General features: G+C 43.0%; 1 protein-coding gene across 1 annotated transcript; it reads right to left on the reverse strand.

Annotated features, from left to right (window-relative positions):
• Positions 1-246: 246 nt before the first annotated feature.
• Positions 247-5,690, reverse strand: sost (sclerostin). Its single transcript, XM_070927467.1, has 2 exons — positions 5,280-5,690; positions 247-2,651 (listed from the first exon to the last, which is right to left on the reverse strand). Exons 1-2 carry the CDS (start codon positions 5,545-5,547, stop codon positions 2,242-2,244), a joined length of 678 nt encoding a protein of 225 aa, XP_070783568.1. The 5' UTR covers positions 5,548-5,690; the 3' UTR covers positions 247-2,241.
• Between the last annotated feature and the right edge of the window lie 9,312 nt (positions 5,691-15,002).

Genomic DNA, 15,002 nt, shown 5'->3' on the forward strand with positions numbered 1-15,002 from the left:
GAGCAAGCGCGAAGATTCCTCTTCTTCTTCTTTTGCAAAGCTGTGCAGACATTACAAACGGCGGCCTGAATTGCCTGAATATCTTTGACTTTAAACAGATTCAAGTCCAAATTCAGAGATTTCCCAAGAATGCACGTACAGCTAAAGGCCACACGGTAACACATTACTTTATTTAGCATTCATAAGCTATATATGAGCATTTAATTGATGGTTTATAACACACAAGAACATAGTTATAAGCAGATATAAGGACATTTTAAGTGTTTATTAATGTACAGTATTTGCCAACAATGATAGTTTCTCCAATGAAAACATTTTATATTATTTCAACTGTCATTCATTAACGCTTATATCTGCTTACAACTACATAATAGTGTGATATAAACCATTTATTAAATGTTTATATATTGCTTATAAATGCCACATGGGTGATTAAACACGTTCAAATAAGAATAATAACAAATAAGCCAGCTGTTTCAAATATATCTGCCTTTACTTTATTCATGTACTGTACAGTATTTCATTTCCAAAGTCTCTATCATACTATATGACAATAATGGCTATTTACTACAAAAGGTTGCATAAATAATTTAAATGTGGAAATAAAAAATAAATATGCAGTTCATTCTTTATAACTGTCCTTCTTTGTGTCTGTAGGAAACAGCCCTCCCTCCCTCCCTCCCTGCTTCTCTTTAACTCCCCCCGTCATGCGAGGGCACCACTGCAGAAGACCACACAGGTATGATATGTACAATCACGTTACGCATCACGGCTCTCAGCTTACTCGACAAACCCCTTCCAGTTGCTATTTCAAACATACAATCGGGAAAAGAAGCAAACATTGTCAGTACAGTTTAGACAACCGAAATCAGGAAGCAATATGAGCGGAAAAACAACGGCGCGCTGACAATATGTGGAAAACATTGTGAATATTCTTCATGAAGTACAGTCCCATCGGAGGCATTGCTGAGGAAGGAGGTTGTGTTGTCTGCAGCGACAGACTGGGCATCGCCACTTCCTCTTCCTGACGGATTTGTATCAGTCAATACAATGATAAAAATAAATGTATGTTATTTTTATTCCTATCTTTCCTGTTTGAGCTATTTACAGAGTGGGAGCAGGAGAGGAGTGGAGGTGTCTCGAGGTCCTGCAGGCAGAATCCAACGCGAACGGACGGATTTTGGCAGTGGATGGTTGATCGCTGCTCTATTTGGCCCGTTACAAAAGAATTCCGGTGTGGGCGTGCTGGAGAACGCTCTGCCCCTAGGTAACAACACAACCACGCACAATTTTCTGATGCCTCCTACACACATGTGCACATTTTTGTGTGTGATTCCAGCAAATAGGAACTGGCTATGTCTAGAGGAAATGGCTTTTTACGACTCAAATAACACAGGAATGGGCTCATTTAGTTATTAAGAGGAGTCACAGGAATACCCAGTGCCCCCATGCTGTCAGTGCTGACAAAACTCTTTTCTCCCCCCCATTTCTCTTTCTCTGTCCCTCCTGACTCTCTGTATCTAGTCGTGGGAAAGGCGCTACTGTAACTGACAGGCCTGGTTGGGGCTGCCGCAGCGTGGAGGGTGCTGTAGGGCTGTCCTGATAAGTGAGGCCTTTAGTGGGCTGTCAGAGAGCTGCCTGGACTGCCGTACTGGCCAGGGCCTCTCAAAACCTGTCAACATCCCACCATCAGAGCCCCCAGAGCTGCCACCATCTCCTCCACACAGCCAAAAGGAGATGGATTACAACCACTTTGGAGCAAAGATGCACCTTTTCAGCTTTAAACAGGGCCGTGGTGCGGTGTAGCTCTGCATCCGCTGGATGTTTGTACAGATGGGCTTGAAGCCTTGGGGAGGACTTCTCATTACGCTTAAATGAAATCTGTTTGAATGGAGGACGGACCCAAAGCCCGGGGAGGTTTTGAGCTGTTGGGGTGATCAGATATTTGTTTCCTATTATCCAACATGGTGCTACATCTCGTGACCAGTCACAGTTGTGGCAAGCCCTGGCACTGACTCATGCAGATAAGCAAAGTTCACAAATATGCTGACAAGTGGCTGAAAAATAAAGACTGATGACTTAAAACCAGCCCAGCAATTAGCTTATGAATTCGCTCTCTTTGAAATTTCTTTTTGCATCTCCTCCCTATTTGAAGGAGACATGTTGGTTGGTGTGTTGTGTAACGTGCGTGTGTTTGTGTGTGTGTTTTGGTGTCTGTCCTTGGATGCTTGTTGAGGAGCTTCAGTACGAGTTGCCCATCAATGGCGTGGTGTTCTTGCTCCGGTCTTGAGACAAACGACTGTGCTTCTTGCTGCGTGGCCTCTTCGGGACCTCCTTGGCCACTGATTGGTTATGGTGGGGCCTGAAGCGCTTGCACTTGCAGGAGGTGACCACGCGGATTTTGTAAGTCCGAGTGTTGCCGTTGGGACACTGCAGCTGGACCCTCCTTGTCCGGGAGTGGGCCGGGATGCAGCGGTAGTCCGAAGCGTTACTCCTCCACCACTTGCCACGAGCGATGGAGTTCGGCATGAGGTGTGCGGGCATGCACTGGCCCGAGCACACCAGCTCCTTGACAGGCTTGGCGCTGCGGCAAGATCCGTCGGTGATGTAACGGGTGGATCGCAGCTCCCTACAGCTCAGCTCCGAGGCACCTGGGTTGAGGAGCAGGATATCACAGTTACACTCGTGGCTTCGGCCCAAAACAAACACTTTGAAGTGCCGCACACTGGAACGGACATTCTGCAGGTTAACTGCTTCAATGCTGCAGCTGTGTCTAATCCCAGCGTGTGCGCATTTCTCTGATTCTGTTTATGTCAACATGAACTCACCTATTGTGTTATTTGTGGAGAAAACAAACAGCATAAGCCAGATAAAAAGTGAGCAGGCGGCAGCATTTCATTTTGAGAAAAGTGTCAAAAGTGCAGCCGAAAAATGCACTTTTACTTTGTACAACTATTTGTACATTTAAGTACATATTTAAGTCATTGAGATCAGATCAGAGTTTCTGAATTTGATTCATGGTCTGATCATTAGCTGATGACGGGGCTTGACAAAGAAATCCAGCTGGCAGCAATCGGCTGATAGCAAATCCAGACCAGAGGGCCATTAAACAGCTCAATCAAACCTAATGGAGGTTTGGGCTGGAAGAAAAAGCTTGCATACAGCGTTGGCCCTCAGGAAACGTATGTGGTGATGGAGGAGTAAATAGCTGTCTGGATATTTTAAGGCAGCAACTGTACAATTTTGAGCAAACTGGACATCTGCCAGACTGATTTCAGACAACGCACTCAGCCTGTAATCCTGTGTTTCAGCCGCAGCTTTTTAACAGCCGTACACATGAGTTATTGTCCCTGTCCCGTGTTTTTTTACAAGCAGTGTGTAAAAAAGGGGCAAAGGAACTGTCGGTTAAGAAATGATACACTCAGAGAGGGATCTGTTTTCCTCTGTGGCTTTCTTCGCAAAAAAGGGCTGAACAAAGGATTTATGTGAGGTGACTTCCTTTTTTTTCTCCCCATGAGAACCTGATCTAGTGTTATTCTGTGGCCGCCGCTGAAGGGACCACAGTAGTATACAATGCCTACAGCACGCACAGGGCAGCGGTTTGCACCAATTACCCACTGTATCCCAAAAAGTCAGGTTGACTTGTTCGGTGAGCGCTGGTGTCCTGCTCTCCCGTCTCTACCGTCAGCCTGAAAAAAAATCTTTACTAATGATGGTGGTCCAAATAAAAAAAAACAAAGGATCACACACTAGACTACTGTACAGCTGCGTGAGCATGTTCTTCTCCCGGCGGTGAGAGATAAGTCTTGGGAGAGGACTGGAGGGGGGCCAGGCGGTGGTCAAAGCCTCTGCTGTGACCCCACGGGGACCCCGAGAAGCCGTCCCAGGACGAAAGCAGAGAGATGGATGAAGAAAATAATCCAGGAGATTTCTGTCTCCCTGTATGAAACTCAACACATATGCTGCTTATCCATATGAAAACAAGGGGGTGCATTTTTCCACCCCTTTTTTGGAGACTGATAAAGAATAAAGTGAATATAAAGCGTGATCTCTGTTTAAAGTGTGGATGTGTTGCTCCTGATGTCCTCAAGAGACGAAAATCAGTCTCACTGACAGATCTTGACTCGTTAATTCCCCCCCCCCCGTCAGCTGTTGCTCTTCTAACCTAATCATCTTCTTCTCTGATCTCCGATTTGAGTGGCCGTGATTAAACGAAGGCTAAACTGTGAGAATATTTGCGCCACCCATCTTGACTCCATGAGAGCGAGCGTGAGATCGTTCTACATGCGCTGCTCAATCAGAACATACAACCTCTACCAGCCACAGGTGGGAATCATTCTCAAAGGCAGTGTTGCATGTAAAAAGCAATTTACAAAAAAAATCCCAAAAGACATCCCCTGAAGTACAAATTGTGGGGTTCTTCTATTTGGGAGACATGTTGTTGCAATCAAATAGTTACGGTGTAAGTAGAGCTTGACTAATAGTATAAGGAGAGAAGGAAATAACCTGGAAGACAGCGTGAAAAAAGCCCTGACGTCTCTCTGAATGCTCCACTTTAAATTGTGTAGAGGAAGAAACCGCAAGAATGTCTGCGCCGCTCTCATCACCCTCAACTTTGGCAAAGGATTAAGCAAGAAAACACCCTTCCCACTCAGCAGAGCTGCTCTTAATCAGCGAATCAGTGTGAAAATGAAGTCAAATGAAAAGGCAGGTTGTCCTGGTGCCTTTTTATAAGTCAGAGCCACGAATTTGGACAGATTCCACCAATCCAGTGCTTCAGTTTTTAAAATGTCAAAAAGGTGGATCAAGTCTAATTCAACCTTTTGCTCCTTCAGAACCAAAGACACACAATTTAATAACAGGTTCATTTCTCAGCTATTAAAGGAAGATTCAGTCTGAAGCACTGAAATCTAAATATTTTATCTGGAAAAGAAAATATATAAAAAAAAAAGATCATAAACTTAAACATATAGTTTCTCTGTCTCCACGTGTGTAAATTGGAGTCACTGATATTTAAATGATATATATTTTAAAGCTCTCGCGCTCGATGGAAACGAGGTTTGACTGACGTATGAAGTTATCACGCATCATTTTACATGTTTTATATTTGATATAGTTTCCTCACTTTTACGCATCAGCCTTTTTCTGCTTGACCTGGATAATAATTCAATTACTGCACAGAATGAATTATTTTAATCTTTTAATGTCATTTCTTTCTAAACATCTCAAACGTCCCACCTGAGAGTGTTTTAAAAGTGATCATCTTAGTGACTACTTACTGTAGGAGACTGTGTTTGCTGTTCTCCCGCCGTTCTTCGCCCTGTTATTCATACTGTTGCTGTTGCTGTTGTTGTTGTTGTTGTTGTTATTGCTGCCGTTGGACGCCTGTAATATCGCCTCCTGAGGTGTCCGAGTATTTTCTCTGTACTCCGGTAAAATCTCCGTGGCATCATTTTTTAGTACCCTCCATCCCTTCACGGCGGTGCAGCATCCCTGGAGCAGCAGGAGCGCCGAGCTGGAGACGAGGAGGGCCAGAGACACCTGCATGCTGCTCGGGCGGCTGCAGAAATAAAGCAAAGCGCACCAGGAGACAAAACCACACACACACACACACACACACACACGCACAGAGGGAGAGAGAGAGAGAGAGAGACAGAGAGAGAGAGAGACGAGATGCCCGCTCGGACAAGTTGGTCACTTCCACCCTCAATGCGAGAGGCGCACGCGGTATTTAAGCCTACGCAAGTTTCCGTCAAAGATGACAATTAAGCGCTTACACAAAGTGGGAGGGGTTGAACCTGGGAGAAGGATTCATTGAGAAACTAGGAGGGGAGGGGGTTGGATCCGTGCGCAAGGAGAGGAGAGGAGGGGGGGGGGGGGGGGGGGGAGAGGTAGGAAAAGGAAAGGACAATAGAAGAATCAGAATCAGAAATACTTTATTGATACCCGGGGGGAGGAAAGTGAGAGAAGAGGGGAGGAAAGGTAAGAGGAGAGGAAGAGAGATGAGAGAGGAAGAAAATAGAGGAGGAGGGAAAAGGAGAGGAAAATGAATTAGAAGGGGAAAGACAGGAGAGGACAGGAGGGGAAATACAGAGAAAATTAGAAAAGTGAGATGAGAGGAAGTGGGAGAGAAGACTAGAGGAGAAGACAGAGGGGGGAGGGGGGGGGGGAGAGGAAAGTCAGAGGAAGTGAGGAGGAGAGGAAGTGGGAGAGAAGACTAGAGGAGAAGACAGAGGGGGGAGAGGGGGGGGGGAGAGGAAAGTCAGAGGAAGTGAGGAGGAGAGGAGCACACTTATGTCGGAGTGTGTTGATTGAGACAGCAGATCTGCACATCTCACTGTTGTTGTTGTTGTTGTTGTTGTTGTTGGAATGAAGTGTACATGCATTTGTACACTTCTCCTCCCCTTTAATGATTTCCGCAGCATTACGTGTCTCAAAAGCATTTAGGCGTTTTTTTATTTTTTTGAGGTGGTTTATTTTGGAGTGCGTCTCGAGGCGCAGCACGCACAGAGTTGTTCCACTGCTGCAACATGCTGCCTCACACTCCTCTGAAGAGGCTTCAGCCTGCAGGGCTGTACACGACTTAATCATTCATTTCTCACATTAATTATCCATTATTATATCTCTCAGCAGAGACTTTCAGACCAATGAGATGTTCGATTTAAAAGATTCCCAGCTGGGCCTCAGTCTTTTCCTGCAGATATCCACTGACCTTCATCAACTCCTTCCTCCGTCTGCAATAAGATACACTTCAGCACCATGTGTTGTGTACATGATTTGAATTTATCTAATGTTTTACATGAGAATCCAATATTCTATACCCTTGTATCTGGTTTGAATAAAATAATACGGACTGAGGACTGCATGTACGCTCTCCTCCAAGTTCTTGGCATCCCTCACATCCCGGTGATTTGATGAGTGCTGACAGATGGAGGCTCTTTCATTCAAACACTGCCCTCTTGAGGGAGAATAAATAAGTCTTGAGGGGGGGGGGGGGGGAGATAGGATTAGGGTTAATTAGCATCACACTGGTCTTTTTTTAATGTCCAGCTCTTTTAGTGGGGGCATGCAGAGGCAAGTCAGAAGAACTTGAAAGATAAAAAGATAAAGCCAGAGATATGAAGGGGAATATCCTTTATACTTCGGTCAGTATCACTGCTTTGACACATCTTGTACCCATTCATTTTGGGCACAGAGATGCTTCCATAATCACACATGCTCTCCTCATGGTCCATCTACTTTTACACAAGCCTTAAATCAGGGGTTGGTAGAGCTGTGGCCAACTGGTCGGCCATCGCAGTTCAAAATGATGGACGTAAACGGGGATAAACACTAAATTAAAATAATGATATTGTGAGATGAGGCTTAAATAACAGTCTGCGACATCAGAGCCTTTCATCATATGTGAAAGTCTCATTAAGCCCAACGACACTCGTCAAGTTCAATGACCTTTTTGGAGTCCTACCACAATAATAATTTGCATTCACGATGTATAAATGAACCCTTTTTTCTTGTGTAAATGTGCGTGCATGTATGTATCAACCAAAAAAAACAGGTTTCTTGCTTACAAGTTCTGTTTTCCTACAGCTGAAAAACAACGGACATATTAGCACCCTGTGACAGTTGGCTATTTCAACATGCAGCAGACGTGGAGCAAAGCATTCATTTGGAGTCCTGTTTTTGACCACATGATGATTGTAAGTCCAAATTTCACTCTCTTTTTTAGCTGTTTTGGTCTCTGAGGGAAATATATGGCTCTTTAGATGCTACATGCTCCGCTACAGTGGATAGCAACTAGCTAAAAGTAGCTAAAACGCTTTGCAGCCAAGTTCGGAGATAATTCTCTAATTTGTGAAACTCTTGCAAGTAATTTGGTTAAGTCGAGGCAACAAAACTACTGGCTTAGGTTTAAGATAATAAGTCAGCGTTGATTATTGATCAACCATTGAAATTCTTGTCCAACTTGCCCACATTGAGAGGCGAGTGTCTGAATCTCAGAGGTATTGATGGGGCTGTTGTAACACTTAACGAACTCTGAAGTTGAATTTCAAAAGCTAAGAGGTCTTAAAGTGTAGAGCAGACAGCTATGTCCTCCTATTGTGTGTAAGACTAAAGTTCTGAGGTTGTGCCAGATTTTTTTTTTTTAGTGAGCGATGGATGGTCCCACTGTCTACACAAAGCCAGCTCTGATTACAGCCTTCTCGCCGACATCGCGACCGATGTCAGTCACAGTCTCAATTTAGACCTCTCTGGGTTTCTTTTAAGAGCCCTTGGGCCCCAGCACAGTGTTTTTTATCATGATAACAGTACGATGAGGCCCAAATAACAATCAGATGCTCACCAGATTGCAAGAAAGCCTCCGGCACTGCAGAGGATGGCGGAGCGTAATTTTTATGGAAATGGAGAAAAACAGTGTTTTCAGTCCATAAACAAACCATTCCAGCTCCTCATGCCTTGTGTTTGGTAGCGTGATTCATCGTACAAGTTTGTTAACTGCTTGATCACACAGGTTAGAAACAAATTTCTCTTTTTTTCCGACACAATTACAGGCCAATGAAAGTAAATAAGGAGATATTGTTACAGTGTTGTGTGCTCGAAACTCTTTAATGTTTAACTCCTAGTTTGAGAGGGAGAATTATTCATAATGTGTCCTCCACAATTATGCAAAATAGGTTCAAATTCAGATTTCTGGCTTCCCACGTCAATCCTTAGAAAGATATTACAGTAAAAGCTTTATGGGAGTAAATGTGTGCGGGTTTCTTTTTACTCGACACACTTACTGCCAATTTTAGACTATTTAGGCAAAGTTCTTGTACAGCTTAAAGAGAACTTAAAAATTGAATTCCTCCCAAGAGGGATTAATGAAGTAATTCTTCTTCTTCTCACAAAGACAAATGCAAGTTAATGTTTGCTTCCATCCACTACCATTATGCGAATATAAGGAGCTGGTGGTGTTGATTCTCCAGTCAGCTGCCTTTAAACTATTGCAGAAGAAGAGGACGCTATGAGATGAGGTCCAGTAAAACCTGAACGAGGTGGACGATGTAGAAAACACGATGGAAATATAAATGTGTTTGTTTCCTGTATCGCTCCTCACAGATCTGATGTTTTTGTCTGCCGCCATTTTTAGCTTCTTCAGTCGAGCGGAAGCTTCATGAACATCATGATTTATTCACTAAGTCGGATGGAAACGCAACTATTGATACGTTTCTCACAAAATACAATATGAGGTCATTCATAAACTACATGTGACACTCACTAGAAGATAAAGGTATGATGTGAGTGTACCAAAAGCCACATACTGTTTATTTTTGCCTTCTGGCCCAGAAGATACAAAACATGCTGTTAAACACACAAATATTTAGAAAAAGCGTTGGTATGTACTCTTTAGAAGTGGATCAGTGATAAATACCCTGATGTTTCAGTGTGGTTTGAAACATTCCTGAATGTTATTCCATTTGAAAAGCTGTATATACATATATATATATATATATACTATATATCTAAGAACAAATTGGACCACTCCTACACACAAATTAGGCTTCAGGAGTAGAAGAGCGTATCGCTTCTGACAAGACAAATCTAAGTTAAAGAGCACAGATAAAGTTACAAAGCAGGCCGTGCTGGAAAATCTGCTGTCGTATGTCTACATGCAGATATTTATCAGTATACTCAAGTGTTTGTGCATTTGTAGACTGTATCGTATCTACATTTCAAGTCGCTGCACATGTGGATATATTTAGCTCTATTTATAAATTAGACGATGTGAAGCCCTGCCATCACAGCACAGGCACAAACATGTTTTCTTTCCTAACCTTGCATTCGTCTTCCTAGCAAAAGTCCCTCGCTGGAACATCAAATGCAGCAGAGGATGCTGGAGTGAAAATGTTGTTGCTTTGTTGCTGTTGGGACTGAAATGATCAGGAACAAATGTTGTGCTCACATTTTCATTGCTGTCACGAGTCGTACACGTGTAGTAAAGGATCTGAAAACACGCTACATGACTACAAAGAGTGCCGTAACGTTGATCAATGGCTGTGCATTGACCCTGGACATATTTGAAAGTGTTTCATTATTGACAGTGGCTCTGCTCTCTGTCACTTTGTATATCCCACTGTAGAGAATACCAGAGCTGACTCTCTCCACGCTTTCCAACAGCTCAGACAGTTGATTTATCAACTGTTCGCATACACACAATTCTTTCCAAACCATATCTGTGCATTTGCGTATGATGGAAATAATCTGTCACAGTTCGGCTGAACAACACAAGAGAATAAAGTTAAACTCTCGTTTTCATGCACCGGATTAGCTTTGAGAAATGTGGCCACGAGAGGAAGAAAAGAGGGAAGACACTAAAGATTGCAGAATGTATGTGTGTTTTCCTCATCCTGACTTCTAAGTACAATTTGTTTGTCTGCTGGCAGCCACGATGGCTTTCTTCAGTACAGCAGGTCACTGGGAGGTGACTGACTGCTCCAGCCGAGACATGATAAGCCTTAAAGTCCAAAGTGGGATTCTTCTTCCACTCTGATCTTTTATGTGGTTTCCACGCATGAAAACAGGAGATTTAACCCTAGCTGTTATAAATCAGACTCCAGCCATTTCCATTGTTTGTCTTTGGGCTTTTCAGAGAATCATCAAAATAGAAAGTACGCCCATTGAAACAGCCTTGCAGCCAAGTAGTAGGAACTGTGGGAACAAGCCTGGCCGGACCTCAGAGACCACACTAAGCTGTTTGCTCACCACCCCGAGCCTCTCAGCACACCGCTCAGCACCAGCACGCTGCCTGCCAGCCGGCCGCAGGTGCTATTCTTAGCAGTGCGAGAAATTACCCAACAAATTATTCACCACACAAAGTAGACTGCTATCTCTCTCTCACATACATGCACACAAGGCCCCAGTGTGTTGTCCGCTGTTAAGGCCAGTTTTGGAACAAGCGGCAAATTACATTATTGCATATTTAAACTATATGTAAAATGCTGAGGGTTGGATGAGAAGATTGATACCACCCTCATGTTTGTGCGTTAACTACGGAGCTAGAGACAGAAAGAGTATAGCTTAGCTGAGCATAAAGACTGAAACTAGCTTGGTTCTGTCCAAAGTTCATAAATACACTCAACTAAAGGTCACTCATGTGATATGCTAAGCTAAGCTAATGGCCTGCTGGCTCTAGCATATTTAGCATACAGACATGAGAGTGGTATCAATCTTCTCATCTCGCTCTCAGCAAGAAAGCAAAAACAGTGTATTTCCTAAAAGAGTTGAACTGTTCCATAACTTTGAAACATGATGTGCTTTATCTTCATGTTCGGCCTGAACTAAAAGGTGTAAATTAGACCCTGATTCAAACGGCCAAAGTTAAAACTAAAGTGCTCTGGTTTTGAAAGCCACTGCCGGATCCTGTTTTATTCCTCCGCAGAAAAGATCATGATGTTTGTCCACAAGGTGGTCATCACCACAGCACGAGTCTTTGCAGGATGAATGAGATGAATCAAATCCACAATTTACGCATACGACATCGAGAGTGTGTTATATGAAACTTACAAGACTGAACTATTAGTGTCTCTCTCTCTCTCTCTCTCTCTCTCTCTCTCTCCAGGTGCCGTGAGTTCTGCTGAGTCAGGAACTCACTCATCTTCCTGTACTTCACATATTGTACCTTCCCTTTAATCTAAACTGTGCATTGTCAAACAGCAGTGCCATAAAATGTCTAAATATAACCCGTGTAGCAGACGTGGAAGCAAAGAGGGTAATTAACACTTGCTAAAGCCAGGCAGATGAACGACTACAGCATACTGGCTTAACATTAAAAAAAAAGCTGTCATAAGCTCAGTATAGGATTTGTAGACTAACTCTTCATAACCAGAAATATATAAATATATATAACAAATATATAACCTATAACCAGCAAAAGAGCTTGTAACTGTTACTGCTTGTAACTTGTAACTTGCCAATTTGCTTTGTTGCCGACAGTCAGATGAGAAGATTGAGACCACTTTCATGTCTGTGCTTATCTAGCTTAGCATAAAGACCGGGGACCAGCTAGCCTGGCTCTCTCTCAAAGTTCAAAACAGCCAACAGCCTCCCAGCTCCAGCTGCACTTGACGCTAACATGAGAGTGGTATCGATCTTCGTATCTCACTTTTGCCACAATGTCAAACTATTCCATTGATAGCTCTGTGAATTGCACATGATGAAAACCAAACAGTTTAACTTTAAACAGAGCTCGAGTCATCATTCATGCATGCTGTAATGTATGCCTGTTATAATACACATTATAGTGTTAATTTCCAGGTGCCAAGTAATGACCAAAAAGTCCAGCTTGTGAAAATACCAACAGAAGCGTGCGGTGATATATATGTAGGTGGTGAATGAAAAATCTGGTGCTGCTTCAGCACGAAGGCTGCACATTCCTCCTGACTGTCAAAATATCCCTGAATACTTTGCAAGGTGTGCTAATTAAGCGTGAAAGTACAGACAGGCTCGGCTGCCGTGCCCACGAGAACCGGCTCTTATTTTTCAGGGCTTGGAGAATCGCTCACAACTTTGAATTCTTTTTCCTTTTACAAGATTAATAAAACAAGATAACAAGCATGTGAGAATAATCCACCGCGCTTGTATTTAATCCAATAAAGGCTAATTAAAAGCAGAGGCATTAAAAGAAGGTCGTGCCTCAGCTCCTCGTGTGAAGGTGCTGCAGCTTGCTGTCAGTTCCAAGCCCACCCACCGTGCAGCTTCCGGAGAAAGTCCAGCCCTTGTTTTACACACAAATGTTGCTTTCCTGCACCGTTTCACAAAGTATGACCACCGTGGAATTTTTTGCTTTTGTAGATATGATCGCTGTCATGGTGCAGCTGAAAGAATATTGCAAGAAAACTTTCATTGGTGTGCTTCTGAGACAGATTTCTACATAAACAGGGTGGATCCCCTCCACACCAGACAGGGCTGTCCCAGTGTGCTAATACTGAATGTGATGTAAGAATACATCAGGTGTATTCTGCAGTTGTGCGCATATATTTCTAAAAAATCAAGTCAGGTTTGTATGATTTCTCATGAACAGGATGTCACTTCACTTCCTGTAAAAAACTAAAAAGCACGCGAGTTGTTTTTCCTGGACAGACTGAAAAAAACACTCATGAGCTCATTAAAAACCTAAATCATGCCGTAAAGAAAAATGCACTCTTATTAATGAGGTGTACACTGCTACAGCATAAAGCGTGAGTAGTTGCTGTGTTATGAATATGAGCCAGTTTAGGTTGAGCAGGTGATGCTAATTGAGTGGTGCAGCCCATCTGGAGCGGATTAAATGAAATGTATCACTCATATACAATTCAGGACAGGCGCAATCGCAGGGATACAGACACAGTCTGCAGCCCAGTCTGTTGTATCTGCATGCTTATAATCAACAGATATTTTATGGTAACAGTTTTGGGAATACTTAATTTTGTTATTGAGGCGCAGAGCTGCGCTTTGTGCAGTCAAATATGCTACTTCTGGTGACAATGGGTTGATAATGTACAGCCCTTTGCGATTAGTGTGGCTGCAAAAACCTGTTTTAAAGCTGAAACCGAGGCCTGCGTTTCAACAACGTCACAGACTGCTTTCCACGACTATTAAATGTCACCGTATATAAACCACAACTCAAACAGAACTCTGTGAGGATGTCGTGGTTTAAGTTTGGGACATTGTTCCTCTCACAGCAATTGAGTGGTTCCTATTAAGTGTTATTACGAAGTATACACTGTATGTCTCTCATATTTTATCTCTACAGATCAAGCAGCACAGAAAGCATCCAGGGAGAGAAATATACTGATTCCTGACGCTGATTGAAAAAAAACGTATAGAAGTACTTGTTAACTGTCTTTTGTTAGGTCTGACATGGCAGCTTTATCTTTATATCTGCGCGTGGGTTTGCTGTATAAACATCGGACCCGCAGGATCAACATACAGCACAGCAAGTGCAGTAAAAGAGCACTTCAGAGACGGAGATGAAACAAGCAACGCCACCACGGGCACAGGCACTTGGAAGAGGATCTGAGGATCGCTCAGCTCCAAAGCCCATTCTCTCTTTCTCCCTTTTTCCCCCGTTCTCAATATTTCCTAATAATTAGCGCTGCGCCGCAGATGTGCATTTCTCCCTCTTCACCCTGCCGCCTTTCCACCCTCTCCATCCTCTGAATGAGAATGTGGGATATTAGGATGATGATTTAAAGAGAGCATCATATGCTTTCTATTTGATAAAGCCATTAAAATGAGGACAAAGATGAAAGCTGAAAGGCCCGTATGAGGAAAAAAGAGCTGTGGAGAATTATAGGCGAGCGTATTTAAGGCCTGTAATCATATTTTAAGTAGTCTAATGAACCTAAACATATGGGGGGAAAAGAAAAGAAAAATGCAAGTGACTTTGGAAGTTTGAAAATCAACTCACTGGACTTCATAAAGCCTGAGGGAAACAGGATAAATGAGTCAACCAGCAATAAAATTTTCAAAGGCGGCTGATAACTTTATTTAGTGAGATTATGGGAGAAAAATTTAAGTTCGTCAAGGCCCAAATGATCTGCAACTGACAGGATATCCTCTCTCTCACCAATGAATCATTTCCCCCCATAAACAAGTATCAAACATAAGCTTCCACCCTTATTATTCGAACACGATGAGCGACTCTGAGATCACATGAGATCGGGAACAATGATTCAGTGCACGCTTTCATCTCTTTTATTTGAAATGTAACAACAACTAAAACAAACCTGAAACCAAATCCATCTTGAATTTAAACTTCCTGTTGAGTGACTAATTAAAGTGTCACCGGCGCACGTGACTGCCCTGTTACTGAGCACAGGAACTTGTCTGCTTTGATTCCGGCTTTAGCTATAAACATTTCCACGCTGCAGAAAACCGCCGCTGCACATAGCTGAAATAAATGGCACTTCATCACACAGAGCGCAGCGCTGTTATTGATGAGATTTCGGAAAAAAGCATCCTGGATTCCTTCAAATAAGCGG

The sequence above is a fragment of the Enoplosus armatus genome, chromosome 20 (assembly GCF_043641665.1).
Source record: "Enoplosus armatus isolate fEnoArm2 chromosome 20, fEnoArm2.hap1, whole genome shotgun sequence".
NCBI lineage: Eukaryota > Metazoa > Chordata > Actinopteri > Centrarchiformes > Enoplosidae > Enoplosus > Enoplosus armatus.